The 19,091-nt window shown below is 46.9% G+C and overlaps 1 protein-coding gene across 4 annotated transcripts in view; it reads left to right on the plus strand.

Moving 5' to 3' along the window:
- The window catches only part of hdac4 (histone deacetylase 4), a 780,143-nt gene that overhangs the window by 24,545 nt on the left and 736,507 nt on the right, over positions 1-19,091 (plus strand). For 3 of the 4 annotated variants that reach the window (XM_072481039.1, XM_072481057.1, XM_072481031.1), the window contains exon 2: positions 5,290-5,512. Coding sequence is in view for 1 of the 4 variants with exons in the window: in XM_072481031.1 (XP_072337132.1) it covers positions 5,488-5,512 (25 nt within the window). In the remaining 3 variants the exon portion in view is untranslated. Of the gene's footprint in view, positions 1-5,289; positions 5,513-19,091 lie in introns of those variants that run through there. The other variant, XM_072481096.1, reaches the window with a different exon arrangement.

Genomic DNA, 19,091 nt, shown 5'->3' on the forward strand with positions numbered 1-19,091 from the left:
CAAAACTTAATCAAAGAAGTAGGTTTTAAGAAGCGTTCCACAGAGGGTAGGTACTGTAAAGGGTTAGGAAGGAAATTCCAGAACGTAGGACTGTAGCAGTGAATTATCAATGATGGTGCGATTTAAAAATTAGGTACAAGGTGGAGGAGCGCAAAAATTCCTGGTTGTAGGACCAGAGGAGATCGCAGAGATGAGGAGGAACAAAACCAGTTATTGATTTTCCCAAATTATAAGTTATTTGGTCTACACTTTTGCTTGCATTTATCACTACACTACATCATTTTGTAGTGTTTGCACTGAGTGCTGAATTTGGTGCATTTGAGTGCTATAGTCAGAGTTCGGTGACTGAGGGAGTATAAGGCTTCATTTTTATCTAAAGTCTAGTCTTTCTTTTATTTAGTTAATTAACTTAAAAGTTGCTGTTTGGTTTAGAAGAAGGTGAATTTTCAATCAGCTTTAAACAAAGCTTCTACTTGTAGGCACTTGCAGCTGGAGCTTGTTAATTAGTTAATTGGATTAGGCCAGTTTTCAGAGGCTAGATTCACAGTATAAAAGTGATCCCCTACAGTGCAGACTTTGTTTGCACTGCGTGCTGAATTTGGTGCATTTGAGTGCTACAGTGAGAGTTTGGTGACTGAGGGAGTTAGGTGAGGAGGGAGTAAGGTGCTCTTTTCATTTTGTTTCCTACATTTCCGCAAAGATGAGAAGAGAGCCAGGAGTTTACAGAGAGTGCAGCTGACTGGGAGCAGAGTCGGAGGGCGGAGATCCAGTTGGTCCACAGGGCAGCTATATTCTGTAAGGTAAGAGGGGATGGAGGCTAGGACAGTTGCATGCTCCTCCTGTAGGATGTGGGTGGTGAGGGATACCACCGGTGTCCCCGCTGACTATACCTGCGGGAAGTGCACCCAACTCCAGCTCCTCAAAGACCATGTTAGGGAACTGGAGCTGAAGCTGGATGAACTTCGGATCATCCGGGAGGCAGAGGGTGTGATAGGGAAGAGTTATAGGGAGGTAACCACACCCAAGGTACAGGACAAGAATAGCTGGGTTTAGTCAGGAGAAAAAAAAACAGGCAGACAGTGCAGGGAACCCTCGTGGCCGTTCCCCTTCAAAACAAGTATACCGTTTTGGATGCTGTTGGGGGGGCTGACCTACCGGGGGAAGGCCCTAGCGGCCAGGTCTCTGGCACTGAGTCCGACTCTGGGGCTCAGAAGGGAAGGGGGGAGAATAGAAAAGCAATAGTTGTAGGAGATTCAATGGTTAGGGGAATAGATAGGAGATTCTGTGGTCGCGAGCGAGACTCCCGGAAGGTATGTTGCCTCCCGGGTGCCAGGGCCAGGGATGTCTCGGATCGTGTCTTCAGGATCCTTAAGGGGAGGGGGAGCAGCCAGAAGTCGTGGTGCACATTGGTACCAACAACGTAGGTAGGAAAAGGGTTGTGAAGGTAATAAATGAGTTTAGGGAGTTAGGCTGGACGTTAAAAGCCAGGACAGACAGAGTTGTCATCTCTGGTTTGTTGCCGATGCCACGTGATAGCGAGACTAGGAATAGGGAGAGAGTGCAGCTGGACACGCGGCTGCAGGAATGGTGTAGGAGGGAGGGCTTCAGGTATTTGGATAATTGGAGCGCATTCTGGGGAAGGTGGGACCTGTACAAGCAGGACGGGTTGCATCTGAACCAGAGGGGCACCAATATCCTGGGAGGGAGGTTTTCTAGTACTTTTCGGGAGGGTTTAAACTAATTTGGCAGGGGAATGGGAACCGGATTTGTAGTCCAGCAACTAAGGTAGCTGATATTCAGGACGCCAAAGAGTGTAATGAGGCAGTGGGGAAGGGAACACTGACAAAGGAGAGTACTTGCAGGCACGGAGATGGGTTGAAGTGTGTATACTTCAACGCAAGAAGCATCAGGAATAAGGTGGGTGAACCTAAGCCATGGATCGGTACTTGGGACTACGATGTGGTGGCCATCACGGAAACTTGGATAGAAGAGGGGCAGAAATGGTTGTTGGAGGACCCTGGTTATAGATGTTTCAATAAGATTAGGGACGGTGGAAAAAGAGGTGGGGGGGTGGTATTGTTAATTAGAGATAGTATAACAGCTGCAGAAAGGCAGTTCGAGGAGTATCAGCCTACTGAGGCAGTATGGGTTGAAGTCAGAAATAGGAAAGGAGCAGTCGCCTTGTTAGGAGTTTTCTATAGGCCCCCCAATAGTAGCAGAGATGTGGAGGAACAGATTGGGAAACAGATTTTGGAAAAGTGCAGAAGTCACAGGGTAGTAGTCATGGGTGACTTTAACTTCCCAAACATTGAGTGGAAACTCGTTCGATCAAATAGTTTGGATGGGGTGGTGTTTGTGCAGTGTGTCCAGGAAGCTTTTCTAACACAGTATGTAGATTGTCCGACCAGAGGAGGGGCAATATTGGATTTAGTACTTGGTAATGAACCAGGGCAAGTGATAGACTTGTTAGTGGTGGAGCATTTTGGAGATAGTGACCACAATTCTGTGACTTTCACTTTCGTAATGGAGAGGGATAGGTGCTGCAACAGGGCAAGGTTTACAATTGGGGGAAGGGTAAATACGATGTTGTCAGACAAGAATTGAAGTGCATAAGTTAGGAACATAGGCTGTCAGGGAAGGACACAAGTGAAATGTGGAACTTGTTCAAAGAACAGGTACTACGTGTCCTTGATATGTATGTCCCTGTCAGGCAGGGAAGAGATGGTCGAGTGAGGGAACCATGGTTGACAAGAGAGGTTGAATGTCTTGTTAATAGGAAAAAGGAGACTTATGTAAGGCTGAGGAAACAAGGTTCAGACAGGGCATTGGAGGAATACAAGATAGCCAGGAGGGAACTGAAGAAAGGGATTAGGAGAGCTAAGAGAGGGCATGAACAATCTTTGGCGGGTAGGATCAAGGAAAACCCCAAGGCCTTTTACACATATGTGAGAAATATGAGAATGACTAGAGCGAGGGTAGGTCCGATCAAGGACAGTAGCGGGAGATTGTGTATTGAGTCTGAAGAGATAGGAGAGGTCTTGAACGAGTACTTTTCTTCTGTATTTACAAATGAGAGGGGCGATATTGTTGGAGAGGACAGTGTGAAACAGACTGGTGAGCTCGAGGAAATACTTGTTAGGAAGGAAGATGTGTTGGGCATTTTGAAAAACTTGAGGGTAGACCAGTCTCCCGGGCCTGACGGGATATATCCAAGGATTCTATGGGAAGCAAGAGATGAAATTGCAGAGCCGTTGGCAATGATCTTTTCAAACTCACTGTCAACAGGGGTGGTACCAGGGGATTGGAGAGTGGCGAATGTCGTGCCCCTGTTCAAAAAAGGGAATAGGGATAACCCTGGGAATTACAGGCCAGTTAGTCTTACTTCGGTGGTAGGCAAAGTCATGGAAAGGGTACTGAAGGATAGGATTTCTGAGCATCTGGAAAGACACTGCTTGATTAGGGATAGTCAGCACGGATTTGTGAGGGGTAGGTCTTGCCTTACAAGTCTTATTGAATTCTTTGAGGAGGTGACCAAGCATGTGGATGAAGGTAAAGCAGTGGATGTAGTGTACATGAATTTTAGTAAGGCACTTGATAAGGTTCCCCATGGTAGACATCTGCAGAAATTAAGGAGGCATGGGATAGTGGGAAATTTGGCCAGTTGGATAACGAACTGGCTAACCGATAGAAGTCAGAGAGTGGTGGTAGATGGCGAATATTCAGCCTGGATCCCAGTTACCAGTGGCGTACCGCAGGGATCAGTTCTGGGTCCTCTGCTGTTTGTGATTTTCATTAATGACTTGGATGAGGGAGTTGAAGGGTGGGTCAGTAAATTTGCAGATGATACGAAGATTGGTGGAGTTGTGGATAGTAGGAGGGCTGTTGTTGGCTGCAAAGAGACATAGGATACAGAGCTGGGCTGAGAAGTGGCAGATGGAGTTTAACCCTGAAAAGTGTGAGGTTGTCCATTTTGGAAGGACAAATATGAATGCGGAATACAGGGTTAACGGTAGAGTTCTTGGCAATGTGGAGGAGCAGAGAGATCTTGGGGTCTATGTTCATACATCTTTGAAAGTTGCCACTCAAATGGATAGAGCTGTGAAGAAGGCCTATGGTGTGCTCGCGTTCATTAACAGAGGGATTGAATTTAAGAGCCGTGAGGTGATGATGCAGCTGTACAAAACTTTGGTAAGGCCACATTTGGAGTAGTGTGTACAGTTCTGGTCGCCTCATTTTAGGAAGGATGTGGAAGCTTTGGAAAAGGTGCAAAGGAGATTTACCAGGATGTTGCCTGGAATGGAGAAGTAGGTCTTACGAGGAAAGGTTGAGGGTGCTAGGCCTTTTCTCATTAGAACGGAGAAGGATGAGGGGCGACTTGATAGAGGTTTATAAGATGATCAGGGGAATATATATAGTAGACAGTCAGAGACTTTTTCCCCGGGTGGAACAAACCATTACAAGGGGACATAAATTTAAGGTGAATGGTGGAAGATTTTGGGGGGGATGTCAGAGGTAGGTTCTTTACCCAGAGAGTAGTGGGGGCATGGAATGCACTGCCTGTGGAAGTAGTTGAGTCGGAAACATTAGGGACCTTCAAGCAGCTATTGGATAGGTACATGGATTACGGTAAAATGATATAGTGTAGATTTATTTGTTCTTAACGGCAGCACGGTAGCATTGTGGATAGCACAATTGCTTCACAGCTCCAGGGTCCCCGGTTTGATTCCGGCTTAGGTCACTGTCTGTGTGGAGTCTGCACATCCTCTCCGTGTCTGCGTGGGTTTCCTCCGGGTGCTTCCGGTTTCCTCCCACAGTCCAAAGATGTGCAGGTTAGGTGGATTGGCCATGATAAATTGCCCTTAGTGTCCAAAATTGCCCTTAGTGTTGGGTGGAGGTGTTGACTATGGGTAGGGTGCTCTTTCCAAGAGCCGGTGCAGACTCAATGGGCCGAATGGCCTCCTGCACTGTAAATTCAATGATAATCTATGATTAATCTAGGACAAAGGTTCGGCACAACATCGTGGGCCGAAGGGCCTGTTCTGTGCTGTATTTTTCTATGTTCTATAATTTTAGCAGTAACATTATTTCTTGCAGTGAGATTATGAAGAATTCAGGGAAGACTGAAGGTTTCTGTCAATGAATAATAAAGCATAGTTTGGTTTTGGTTCTTGTGTTCATTGAATTTATTTTGTATTTATCAGCTTAAAATACCCAAAATGTATTGGACCGTTTTTACAGATTCAAAGGTCCTTTTCTGATCATAAATAACCAAAATGTCTTTACCAACAGGTTGGCAGTGCAGTGAACAAAAGACTTAGTTTGGAAAATATTACCTTGGCTGCCGAAGAGGATGCATAACCAACCAAGACTGTATTAATATACCAAGTTTGTATGTATTCCTGGAGTGTTGGAGTTCCTGGGGGCTGTCCTTTTACTTGTTGGGAAAATTTGACCTATTACCATTTGCTGCAACAGTGGGCTGTCTAAATGATGACCTCACAAAGCCATTCAGGTAAGCCATTTTCAATATCTGTCTTGTGCTGTGTGATGCTAAAATTAAAACAGTAATATAATGCACCTCTGGGATCATGCAATTTAATATGGGGATGAAACTATACAAAGTTCCTGCTCCACCATCCAGCCATCTAGTCATGTGTAGTGTAGGCTTCCTGCTTCTGATTAGTATCTAGTGACTCCTGTTGAAAGTGCGTGGATCTTCTGAGAGGACAGATTTGGTCTTGGGAATTGTGATGTCTGTTTACTGGGCTTGAACATATAATTTATAAGGTTGTTGGCAATAGTGGAGGCTTAACCCAACCTGAGACTGCACCCTCACAGAGGAGGGGAGGAATCTCAAAAGTAAATTCTGCATGGTACAATGTTGCTTTCGAAATTGCATAATTTGAGTTTAAAACTTATACATCAGACCTATTTTCATAATATTGTGCCTTTTTCTAAAAAGAGGGATTCATTACTGTAGCAAACAATCCATAATGCATATTATGAAGATGTTGTGGTTTCTTGGAGTGTGCCCTACATTTAGAGTTGTGCCAATTGTTGCTCAGTAAATTTGCTATGACCATTAGTGTCTTAACTGTCCTTACAGCAGATGTTAAGCTTTATTACCAACTAGGTAAACATTGATCGCACAAGATCTCTGACTGCTGAATGTGCACTACGTAGGGGATTCCCACGTAATCTCAAAAGTAATTAAAGGCTTTTAACCATGTTGAAGAAAGAAAAATAAACAACTTGCATTTATTTCCGTATTTCGGTAGCAATGCTTTCATTGTCTGATTTCATGTTGATTGGATTTTCTAACTTGATTGGTTTTCGATAAGTTTCAAACTTTCTGTTGACTGGAATACTCAATGTAATTTAGCAAGTGATAGAACTAAAATAGATATTTTGGGGAAAGGCAGTAGAGAAAACTTGTAACTTGATTCTAATCTTTTGGCTGTAATCTACATAATCAGGCATGAAGGTGAAATGAAATTAAATGAAATGAAAATCACTTCTTGTCACAAGGAGGCTTCAATGAAGTTACTGTGAAAAGCCCCTAGTCGCCACATTCCGGCGCCTGTTCGGGGAGGCTGGAACGGGAATTGAACCGTGCTGCTGGCCTGCTTGAAAAGCCAGCGATTTAGCCCAGTGTGCTAAACCAGCCCCTGCATCACACCAGGGGTTATCCTTGATTGACTGCTTTATGCAGTGAATGCATATGTGAAAGCAGGAATATTTGCAGCATGCCTTATCCTTGTGCCATCCATTAGGCTTGGCCATCCATTAGGCTTACAAAACAACCATTGCATTTGTTTTTTACTTCGTTGAAAAGATAGTGTTCAGGTCAGTATGGCTGAGCATTTCTGGAAAAATAATGGTGTGTTAGTGAGCGCTTTATTAATATGCAAATAGTCCAGCAAGTTGAGGGGTTTAAGAGATACGCTTCTCCAGATCTTGGTGGTTGAGGTAGAAACTGTATTCTGCTCTTAACTTCTGCATTATTTTTAATGACCTGCTGAGTTTGCACATCAATTGCCCATTAGTGGGTAGTGGGTGCCTGGAACTCGCTGCCGGAGGAGGTGGTGGAAGCAGGGACAATAGTGTCATTTAAGGGGCATCTTGACAAATACTTGAATAGGATGGGAATAGAGGAATACGGACCCTGGAAGTGCAGAAGATTTTAATTTAGACGGGCAGCATGGTAGACACAGGCTTGAAGGGCCGAAGGGCTTGTTCTGTGCTGTACTGCCTTAACATTCTGCAAAAGTTTAACAAAGAACAAAGTACAGCACAGGAACAAGCCCTTCGGCCCTTCAAGCCTGTGTCGACCATGCTGCCCGTCTAAACTAAAATCTTCTTTTAACAACCTGATAATTGTTCATATGCCAATTAACCACTATTTCAGAAAGAGATCAAATTATATTGTACAATCTCATTCTTGTATGTCTTCAATTTAGAGATTTAAAAAGATTACATTTTAATCTTATACTTCCTTCCTTTCAGTCTCCTTTCAGCACAATCTTTTCCACTTTATTTCCTTTACTTGCCCTCATTTGACTCTATTTTACTTTATTTTTGTTTATCAATTCTGAAGTCTCTTTGGTTAACGAGATCTACTTGGTTCTGCCGTTCCCTAAGGTTCCGCGTGCCCGTCCCCATCTAACAAATGACACACCCAAGAGATGTGCCACTTCAGCAAGGTTTGACACATTGCCTTTTGTAGAGAGCCATGGAGGCTTGGTCAAGGACAGAGGTATGGGCAAAACTGTGCCAAATGTGTGATCATCCACTTTGAGGCTAAAAAGGATAGCAGAATGCTTTCTCAATGATGGAAGCTAGAAACGTTGGAGGCTGAAAGATCTTGGGGGTTCAAAGGTTAAATTGTAATGAGATTACACAAACTAGGATTGTATTCCCTGGAATTTAGACGGTTCAGGAATAATTTGATCAAAGTTTTCAAGATATTAGGGAACAGAGAGTTTCACTCTTTCCAGCCTATTTGGCTGGTTGATTTGATTTGATTTATTTATTGTCACATGTACCGAAGAACAGTGAAAAGTATTTTTCTGCGGCCAAGGAACATAGTAGACAAAAAAAAGTAGATAGTTACTATGAATGCGAAAAAGTACACAGTACATCGACAAATAAGTAATTAGTTACAGTATGGAACAAGGGCAAATTAAAAGCAAATACAACATAGAACATAGAACATAGAACATTACAGCGCAGTACAGGCCCTTTGGCCCTCGATGTTGCGCCGACCTGTGAAACCACTCTAAAGCCCATCGACACTATTCCCTTATTGTCCATATGTCTATCCAATGACCATTCTGAATGTCCTTAGTGTTGGCGAGTCCACTACTGCTGCAGGCAGGACATTCCACGCCCTTGCTACTCTCTGAATAAAGAACCTACCTCTGACATCTGTCTTATATCTATCTCCCCTCAATTTAAAGCTATGTCCCCTCGTGCTAGACATCACCATCCGAGGAAAAAGTCTCTCACTGTCCACCCTATCCAATCCTCTGATCATCTTGTATGCCTCAATTAGGTCACCTCTTGACCTTCTTCTCTCTAACGAAAACAGCCTCAAGTCCCTCAGCATTTCCTCATAAGATCTTCCCTCTATACCAGGCAACATTCTGGTAAATCTCCTCTGCACCCTTTCCAATGCTTCCACATCCTTCCTATAATGCGGCGACCAGAACTGCACGCAATACTCCAAATGCGGCCGCACCAGAGTTTTGTACATGACCTCATGGCTCCGAAACTCAATCCCTCTACCAATAAAAGCTAACACACCGTACACCTTCTTAACAACCCTCTCAACCTGGGTGGCAACTTTCAGGGATCTATATACATGGACACCGAGATCTCTCTGCTTATCCACACTGCCAAGAATCTTACCATTAGCCCAGTACGCAGTCTTCCTGTTATTCCTTCCAAAATGAATCACCTCACACTTCTGCATTAAACTCCATTTGCCACCTCTCAGCCCAGCGCTGCAGCTTATCTATGTCTCTCTGTAACTTGTAACATCCTTCCGCACTGTCCACAACTCCACCGACTTTAGTGTCATCTGCAAATTTACTCGCCCATCCTTCTACGCCCTCCTCCAGATCATTTATAAAAATGACAAACAGCAGTGGCCCCAAAACAGATCCTTGTGGTACACCACTAGTAACTGGACTCCAGTTAAGCAAGAGCAGCACACAGCGTCGTGAACTGTGTGTTACAGGGAAAAGATCAGTCCGAGGGAGAGTCGTTGAGGAGTCTGATAACTGTGGGGAAGAAGCTGTTCTTAAGTCTGGATGTACGGGTCTTCAGACTTCAGACTGTCTGATGGAAGGGTCTGGAAGAGGGAAAAGCCTGTGTGCGAGGGGTAGAATCATAGAATTTACAGTGCAGAAGGAGGCCATTCAGCCAATCGAGTCTGCACCGGCCCTTGGAAAGAACACCCTCCCCAGGCCCACACCTCCACCCGATCCCCGTAACCCAGTAACCTCACCCCACCTATTTGGACACTTAAGGGCAATTTATCATGGCCAATCCACCTAACTGCACATCTTTGAACTGTGGGAGGAAACCGGAGCACCCGGAGGAAACCCACGCAGTCACTGGGAGAACGTGCAGACTCCACAGAGACAGTTTAGGACTAGGGGGCAGAGTCTAAAAATAAGAGCCAAATCTTTCCGGTGTGAAATCAGGGAACACTTCACACAAAGGTGACAAGTTTGGAACTCTCTTTTGCAAATGCCAATTGAGACTAGATCTATTGTTAATTTCAAATCTGAGATTGATTACATTTTTGTTATCCAAGGGTGGGCAAAGACAAGTATTTGGAGTTGGGATGTAGATCATCCATGATCTCATGATTTGTTTTCTTCTGCAAATAGTCTTAAACTCCTCTCCCTCTACCCGTGCCTCTAACGGAGACAGTCCAATCAGCTGCCTCGCCATGTCCTCCTTCCACTTGCGCCCACCTGGTCATACTACTGTTAATACAAGTCCTGGCCCCGAACTCTCATCTTTCTCTAGCTTTTCTCCTATCTCTCCACATGCCTCTAAGTTCAACTTGTCCATGAGACCTATCTTGTTTCTTTGATTCGATTCATGCTAAACTGTCTTTTCAGGTGTTGTCCTTTTTCTTCAAACCTGCCATCATCACCCCTCTTCTTCAGATTTTTTTTGAGTTTTAGATTTATTGTCACATATACTATGCATACATAGGACATACGATAAATACACAATGTAAGTACAAACTACCTCCTTGAAAACTACCGTCCCGCTTCCAAACCTCCCTTTCTTCTCCAGAGCCTTGGAATATGACGTTGCTTCCCAAATCCGCTCCCATCTTTTCTGGAACTCCAGGTTTGAATTCCTCCAGTCAGGTTTCCACCACTGCCATAGTGACAAAATAGCTCTTATCAAATTCACAAATGATATCCTGTGTGACGATGACAAAGGTAAATATTCCCTCCTTGTCCTCCTTAAGCTGTCAGCAATGTTTGACATCATAGAATTCATAGTATTTACAATGCAGAAGGAGGCCATTCGGCCCATCGGGTCTGCACCGGCTCTTGGACAGATCACCCTACCCAAGGTCAACACCTCCACCCTATCCCCATAACCCGATAACCCCACCCAACACTAAGGGCAATTTATCATGGCCAATCCACCTAACCCGCACATCTTTGGACTGTGGGAGGAAACCGGAGCACCCGGAGGAAACCCACGCAAACACTGGGAGGATGTGCAGACTCCGCACAGACAGTGACCCAAGCTGGAATCGAACCTGGAACCCTGGAGCTGTAAAGCAATTGTGCTATCCACAATGCTACCGTGCTGCCCAAGCCACATAGTGACCACACCATCCTCCTCTGAACGAATTTACACTGTCATACAGCTGGGTGGGACTGCTCTCAGCTGCTCTTGATGAGGCAGTGACATAGTGATAAGGTCACTGGACCAGTGATCCAGAGGTCCAGGCAAATGCCCTGGGACGTGGATTCAAATCCCTCCATGGCAGATGGTGGAATTTAAATTCAATTAATAAAATCTGGGTTATAAAGCTAGCCTCCATAATGGTGACCTTGAAACGATCATCAGTTGTCATAAAAACCCATCTGGTTCACTAATATATTTTAGGGAAGGGAATCTGCCATCCTTACATGGTCTGACCTACGTGTGACATTAAACCCACAGCAAAGTGTTTTAACTCTTAATTGCCCTCTGTTAGAGGCAAGGGTGGAGGGGAGAGGAGTTTATGGCCAAGCAAGCCACCAATTTCAAGGTAATTAGGGATGGACAACAGATGCTGGCCCTACCAGCGATCCACAACCTATCAAGAATAAAAAGAGAACCTGGTTCCATTCTTTCCTAATTGGAGCCAGAGAATCACTTGCAATGGCTTGTCTTGGCTGCTCCTACACCATTGCCTTTTCCTTTAAAAAATATATTTTTGTTAAGATTTTCCATTTACAATACATTTTATAACGAAGCCAACATCACAAACAGCGGATGTAACACAGAACAACAAAAGAAAAACACAACCACCCATATGCACCTCACCCACAAAAGAAAGGAAAAATAAAACCCAGCCCCCCAATCCCTAAACCCTCCCCCTTTAGAAATTCCTAAAGTGGGCAATGAATGGCTGCCATCTGGGGTAGATCCCCTCAACCGACCCCCTTACGGTGTACTTGACTTTCTCCAAGTACAAGAATTCCATTAGAACAGTCAACCATACGAGGCACTGGGCAGAATAGGGGTCCTCCACCCCAGAACTCTCCTCCAGGCAATCAACACGCCAAAGGCAAAGACGCCTGTCTTCATCCTCGTATGCAGCCCTGGTGAATCCAACACCCTGAAAACGGCCACCAAAGGACAAAGGCTCCAGATCAATATTCAGAATTGCTAACATGGTGCTAAATAAGTAGATCCAAAGAGGTCCCCCCCCCCCCAACTCAAACGAGTTCACCGAAAGTCCAAACTTGGATTGGATTTGTTTATTGTCACGTGTACCGAGGTACAGTGAAAAGTATTTTTCTGCGAGCAGCTCAACAGATCATTAAGTACATGGGAAGAAAAGGGAATAAAAGAAAATACATAATTGGGCAACACAAGGTATACAATGTAACTACATAAGCACTGGCATCGAATGAAGCATACAGGGTGTAGTGCTAATGAGGTCAGTCCATAAGAGGGTAATTTAGGAGCCTGGTAACAGTGGGGAAGAAGCTGTATTTGAGTCTTGTTTGTGCGTGTTCTCAGACTTCTGTATCTCCTGCCCGATGGAAGAAGTTGGAAGAGTGAGTAAGCCGGGTGGGAGGGGTCTTTGATTATGCTGCCCGCTTTCCCCAGGCAGCGGGAGGTATAAATGGAGTCAATGGATGGGAGGCAGGTTTGTGTGATGGACTGGGCAGTGTTCACGACTCTCTGAAGTTTCTTGCGGTCCTGGGCCGAGCAGTTGCCATACCAGGCTGTGATGCAGCCAGATAGGATGCTTTCTATGGTGCATCTGTAAAAGTTGGTCAGGGTTAATGTGAACATGCTGAATTTCCTTAGTTTCCTGAGGAAGTATAGGCGCTGTTGTGCTTTCTTGGTGGTAGCTTCGATGTGGGTGGACCAGGACAGATTTTTGGAGATGTGCACCCCTAGGAATTTGAAACTGCTAACCATCTCCACCTCGGCCCCGTTGATGCTGACAGGGGTGTGTACAATACTTTGCTTCCTGAAGTCAATGACCAGCTCTTTAGTTTTGCTGGCATTGAGGGATAGATTGTTGTCGCTGCACCACTCCATTAGGTTCTCTATCTCCCTCCTCTATTCTGACTCGTCGTTATTCGAGATCCGGCCCACTATCGTCCTATCGTCAGCAAACTTGTAGATGGAGTTGGAACCAAATTTTGCCACGCAGTCGTGTGTGTACAGGGAATGCAGTAGGGGGCTAAGTACGCAGCCTTGCGGGGCCCTGGTATTGAGGACTATTGTGGAGGAGGTGTTGTTGTTCATTCTTACTGATTGTGGTCTGTTGGTCAGAAAACGAGGATCCAGTTGCAGAGTGGGGAGCCCAAGTCCTAGGTTTCGGAGCTTTGAAATGAGCTTGGCTGGGATTATGGTGTTGAAGGCAGAGCTGTAGTCAATAAATAGGAGTCTGATGTAGGAGTCCTTGTTGTCGAGATGCTCTAGGGATGAGTGTAGGGCCAGGGAAATGGTGTCTGCTGTGGACCGGTTGCGACGGTATGCGAATTGCAGTGGATCAAGGTGTTCTGGGAGTATGGAGGTGCGCTTCATGATCAACCTCTCTAAGCACTTCATTCGGACTGAAGTTGGGGCCACCGGATGGTAGTCATTGAGGCACATTGCCTGGTTCTTCTTTGGCCGGTATAATGGTCTTCTTGAAGCAGATGGGGACCTTGGAGTGGAGTAGGGACAGGTTAAAGATGTCTGCAAATACCTCTGCCAGCTGGTCCGCACAGGCTCTGAGTGCACGACCAGGGATCCCGTCCGGGCCTGTCTCCTTCCGAGGGTTCACTTTCAGGAAGGCCAATCTGACTTCGGAAGCTGTGATGGTGGGTATGGGTGAATTATGGGCTGCTGGGGCATTCAACAGCGGATTGTTGGTTACCTGCTTGAACCGAGCGTAGAATGCATTGAGTTCATCGGGGAGGGGCGCGCTGCTGCCGGAGATACTGCTCGGCTTCGGTTTGTAGCCCGTTATGTTGTTTAGTCCTTGCCACAATCGCCTAGAGTCTCTCTGTGACTCTAGCTTGGTTTGATATTCTCTCTTGGCATCTCTGATGGCTTTGCGGAGGTTGTACTTGGATTTCTTGTATCGGTCAGGGTCGTCTGACTTGAACGCCTCAGATCTGTCCTTCAGTAGGGAGTCAATCTCGCGATGGAGCCATGGTTTCCAGTTGGGGAACGTATGCTTTCTTTGGCACACAGTTGTCCACACGTTTTCTGATGATGTCTGTGACGGTGGTGACATACTCATTTAAGTTGGTCGCTGAGTTCTTAAATATGGACCGGTCCACTGTCTCTAAGCAGTCACGTAAGAGCTCTCCTGTTTTCTCAGACCAGCACTGCACAGCCTTCTTAGCTGGATTCTCCCGCTTGAGTTTCTACTTGTATACCGGGAGAAGGAGCACCGTCTTATGGTCTGATTTCCCAAAGTGCGGTCGGGGGATGGAACGGTAGGCGCCCTTGATTTCTGAGTAGCAGTGGTCAGGAGTGTTATCGCCCCTGGTGGAACAGGAGATGTGCTGGTGGAATTTTGGCAGTACACTCTTGAGGTTGGCCTTGTTGAATTCTCCGACCACGATGACCAAGGCCTCCGGATGTTCTGTTTCGTAATTGTTTATAACTGTGTACAGTTCGTCCAGGGCCTTCCTCACTTCTGCCTGGGGTGGGATATAGACCGCTGTGATAATTGCTGAAGTGAACTCACGTGGAAGATAGTATGGGCGGCACTTCACGGTCAGGTATTCCAGGTCTGGGACCAGTAGGTTGCCAGGGTCACCACATCCAAGCACCAGGAGGAGTTGATGAGGAGGCAAACCCCTCCACCCTTCGCTTTGCCTGATGACGCGGTGCGGTCCGCCCGGTGAATTGAGAAGCCTTCAGGTTGTATGGCACAGTCCGGTGAGGCGGGGGTGAGCCATGTCTCTGTGAAACAGAGCACACAGCAGTCTCTTACTTCCCTCTGAGAGGTAAGTCTGGCGTTAAGTTCATCCAGCTTGTTTTCGATCGCTTGGACGTTTGCCAGGGGTATGCTGGGGAGAGGGGTCTTGAAACCGCGTTGCTTCAGTCTAACCTGCAACCCTCCACGTTTCCCTCGCTTTCTCGGTCGGCGGCTGCGGCTGGATGATCCTGAGATCCGCTGGGAGAAGCCTGACCTTGTGGAAGGTAGGTGGTTGCGTCTGGCGGGGACCAGGGCGCTGGCGGGGACCAGGGCGCTGGCGGGGACCAGGGCGCTGGCGGGGACCAGGGCGCTGGCGGGGACCAGGGCGCTGGCGGGGACCAGGGCGCTGGCGGGGACCAGGGCGCTGGTTACGTTTCCGGGGTTGTGTCTGGCAAGGTCCCGGGCACTGGTTACGTTTCAGGGGTTGCGCCTGGCAGGGTCCCGGACGCTGGTTGAGGTAGAGGGATTGCTTGGGGGGAATGTTTGTGATCCGGATGTGTCCCGGCGTTCTGCGGGCATGTGAATACCTTGCAGCACGTTCGGGTCCTCGCGCGGGGTCTCGCCATTTCGCGGGTCCTGGGTCATGGGCAGGGGCTTCCTGAGGCAGGTTGGGCTAAGTCCCGTTGTCTGTTCCCGCCCTGGGCGCTATTGTGGTCATAGATTATCATAGAATTTACAGTGCAGAAGGGTCTTGCAGTAGGCCCAGTAGGGCCTCCATGTGGATTTTTCTTTCTTCCATCTCCAGGTAGGTCGGGTTGCTGGGGGGGCCTCTCTAGGTCGGGTCGCTGGGCGGGTCTCTCGGGGTCGAGTTGGGCTGGGTCTCGTCGTCGGGGGTCGGGTTGGGAGCTCCGGGGACTGGGCCGGGCGTTAGGGCCATCCGAGGGCTGGCGTCGGTTGTTAGGCCGGGTTGGGAGCTCAGAGTTCTGGGTCGGCTCCAAATCGAGGTCGGGGCTTCACTTCTGGTTTGGGCCCGATCCACTTCCAGGTCGTGGAGGTCAGGTCGGGTCCACCAACTTCACCGCCGTCCCTCCACAAACCAACCTCTCGAGCCTCTTCCCACCCCACACCCCAAACGTGGCATCCAGTCTCGATGGCTCGAGTAAATGATCAACACAAATTAGGTGCCAATCTCGATATGGATCCAAGCGTAAAGTGCTACTGAATTGTCTATATATCCCAGGAGTGGAAACAATCACCAGGTTTGAAGAGTACCATGCCGTAGAAAACGGAAGCAAGGCCGTCACCAAACTAGATCCCCTACACGACCTTGCTTCCATTTGTCCCCATATGGAACTTAGAACAATGCACCAGCCCAGCACCTTCTCAACATTGACCGCCCAATAATAAAAAGGCAAATTGTGCAATGCTAGGCCCCCTGACTGTCTATTCTTTTGAAGAACTGTCCTGCAGATCCTCGGGGCCCTGCCTACCCATATAAAGGATGATATCAGCCTATTAACCTTAACAAAAAAAGATTTGGGGAGAAAAACAGGAAGACATTAAAAAGGAAACAAAACATGGGAGAATATTCATTTTGATAGACTGGACACTGCCAGGCAGGACAAGGGAAGGCTGTCCTACTTCTGCAAATCGGACTTTACTCACCAGACTCGCGTAGATCAATTTATGGAGCTGGACCCAATTGTGGGCCACCCAGATACCGGAAGCTAGATCTGGCAAGGTGAAAAGGCAACAACCCCAAGTTGGCTCCTCTCCCCGGGGGATTAACCGGAAAGTATTTGCTCTTTTCCAGATTCAACTTGTATCCCGAAGAGGAGCCAAAGCTCCTCAGTAGCTTCATTATTTAACCCACAGTGGGATTGGGTCTGTAATTTTATCCCCTTCCACTTAACCAAAGCTCTCATTGCAATGGCTAAGGGTTCAATTGCTAAAGCAAATAGAGGGGACATCGGACACCCCTGTCTTGTCCCCCTATTCAATAAGAAGTACCCCGAGTTCAAGGCATTTGTATGAACATTAGCCAGGGGGCCTTATACAATAACTGTACCCATGAAATAAACTTTGGCCCTAGACTGAACCTCTCCATGACTTCAATAAGATATCTCCACTCCACCCTATCATTTATCGGCATCCTATGACACAATCACCTCTGGCATGGGCCCAATGGAAGAGGAGAGAACAATATTCAACAGCCATCAAATATTGACTGACAATTGCCAACCCTTTTCTATAAAAAAAAAAGCCTGTCTGATTCTCCACAATCACCCCAGGGTTCCAGCCTCGACACCAACACCGTAGCCAGTATTTTGGCGTCAGCATTCAATAGCGAGTTAGGCTGGTGTGACTCACACTCTGTGGGGTCCTTATCCATTTTCAATCAAAGAAAAATAGAAACCTGCGAGTGTAGTGGGCAAAGACCCCAGGACAAGGTATTATTAAATATGTACACCAGCAATGGGATCAATTTATCCGCAAACTTCTTGTAAAATTTGACAAGAACCCCACTGGGGTCGGGAGCTTTACCTCTCAGAATCTGCGCAATACCTATCAAAATCTCCTCTGGCCTAACGGGGCCTTCAACTCTTTCCATCTCTCAACCCCCACCAGTGGAAAAGCCAATCTATCAAAAAATGTCCACATTTCCAACTCCCCAACCGGGCTCCAACCTATAGAGACCCTTGTAGAAGGCCTCAAAGCTTTGACTTTATCTGGGGTGGAAGCAAAGCTGCCTTCCAAATCCTTAATTTGAATAATTTCCCGGGATGCCACCTGCCACCTCAGCTGATGGGCTAAAAAATGGCTGGCCTTCTCTCCATATTCATTAAACAAAACTCCCTCGAATGCCTCAGCTGGCTCACCTTGCCTGTGGACAACAAATCGAACGACGTCTGCAGCTTCTTCCTCCTTGCCAGGAGCTCCAGGATAGGATCATAGAATTTACAGTGCAGACGGAGGCCATTTGGCCCATCGAGTCTGCACCAGCCCTTGGAAAGAGCAACCTACCTAAGCCCACGCATCCACCCTATCCCCGTAGCCCAGTAACCCCACCTAACCTTTTTTGGACACTTAAGGGCAATTTATTATGGCCAATACACCTAACCACATCTTTGGACTGTGGGAGGAAACCGGAGCACCCGGAGGAAACCCACGCAGACACGGGGAGAAGGTGCAGACTCCACACAGACAGTGACCCAAGCGGGAATTGGATGCTGTGAAGCAACTGTGTTAACCACGGTGCTATACACCTGCCCATGAATACCTGCGGTCCACCTCCAGGATAGCATTCACCAACCTCTGCCACTCCACCTGTACCTCCCTATCCATATGCACCTTATCTGATATTAACTGCACCGTTACCATTGATGTTTCCTAAGGATCTGTCCTCCTATTTCTCATCTACACATTGGCCCTCAGTGGCATCATCTGAAAATACAAATGGAATCATCTGAAGATACACGGTTAATATTCACATGTACGCACATATATGCTGATGGCAGCCACCCAACTCTACCTCACCACCACCTCTCTCTCTCTCTCTCTCTCTCTCTCTGTCTCTCGAGCTTCCACTGTTACAAAATGATCAGACTGCCCATCTGACATCCAGTGGTGCATGAGCATATATTTTTTGCAGTCGAGTATTGGAGACTGAAGCCGTTATTTTCTGTCCCCGCTCCAAACTGTGTTCCTTTGATACTGACGCCATCTCTCCCCTTGGCAACAGTCAAGACTGATCGCAATCTTGGTGTCACATTTGTTCCCGTGATGAGCCTCCAACCCCCTATTAATGCCATCACTTAAATCATCCATTTGACACCCGTAACATTGCCTGACTTTTCCCAGTCTCAACTCATTTGCTGCTGAAACTCTCATCTATGCCTTTGATACCTCCAGACTCGACTATTCCAATGAAGTCCTGGCCAGACCCACACGTACCTTCTGTAAACTTTCAAAAAATGTATTTTATTACAAATGTATATAAAAAGTTACAACACATAAACAATTCCGAAAACAGGCTTCCCTATAAACAACTATACAGTTCGTACACATTTTCCCTCTTTTTCACCCCTCCCACCCCACGATGAACAATTCCCCAAACAAGGTCACGAACATCCCTTACCTTGCCTCAAACCCCTCCACTTAACTCGTATTTTATCTTTTCCAGCCGAAGGAAATCATACAGGTCACCTAGCCAGGCCGCTATCCCCGGTGGCATTGCTAATTGCCACTCCAATGATATTCGTCGCCGGGCAATCGTAGATACGAAACCAACATCGGCCTTCCTCCCCTCCATCAGCTCCGGCTTCTCCGAAACACGAAATATCGCTACTAAAGGATATGGCTCCACTTCCTTCCCCACTATCCTTGCTAGGGCCGCAAACACTCCTGCCCAGAATCTCTCCCAACTTTTCACAGCCCCAGAACATGTGCGCTTGATTCGCTG

The sequence above is a fragment of the Scyliorhinus torazame genome, chromosome 2 (genome assembly GCF_047496885.1).
Source record: "Scyliorhinus torazame isolate Kashiwa2021f chromosome 2, sScyTor2.1, whole genome shotgun sequence".
In the NCBI taxonomy this organism is placed as follows: domain Eukaryota; kingdom Metazoa; phylum Chordata; class Chondrichthyes; order Carcharhiniformes; family Scyliorhinidae; genus Scyliorhinus; species Scyliorhinus torazame.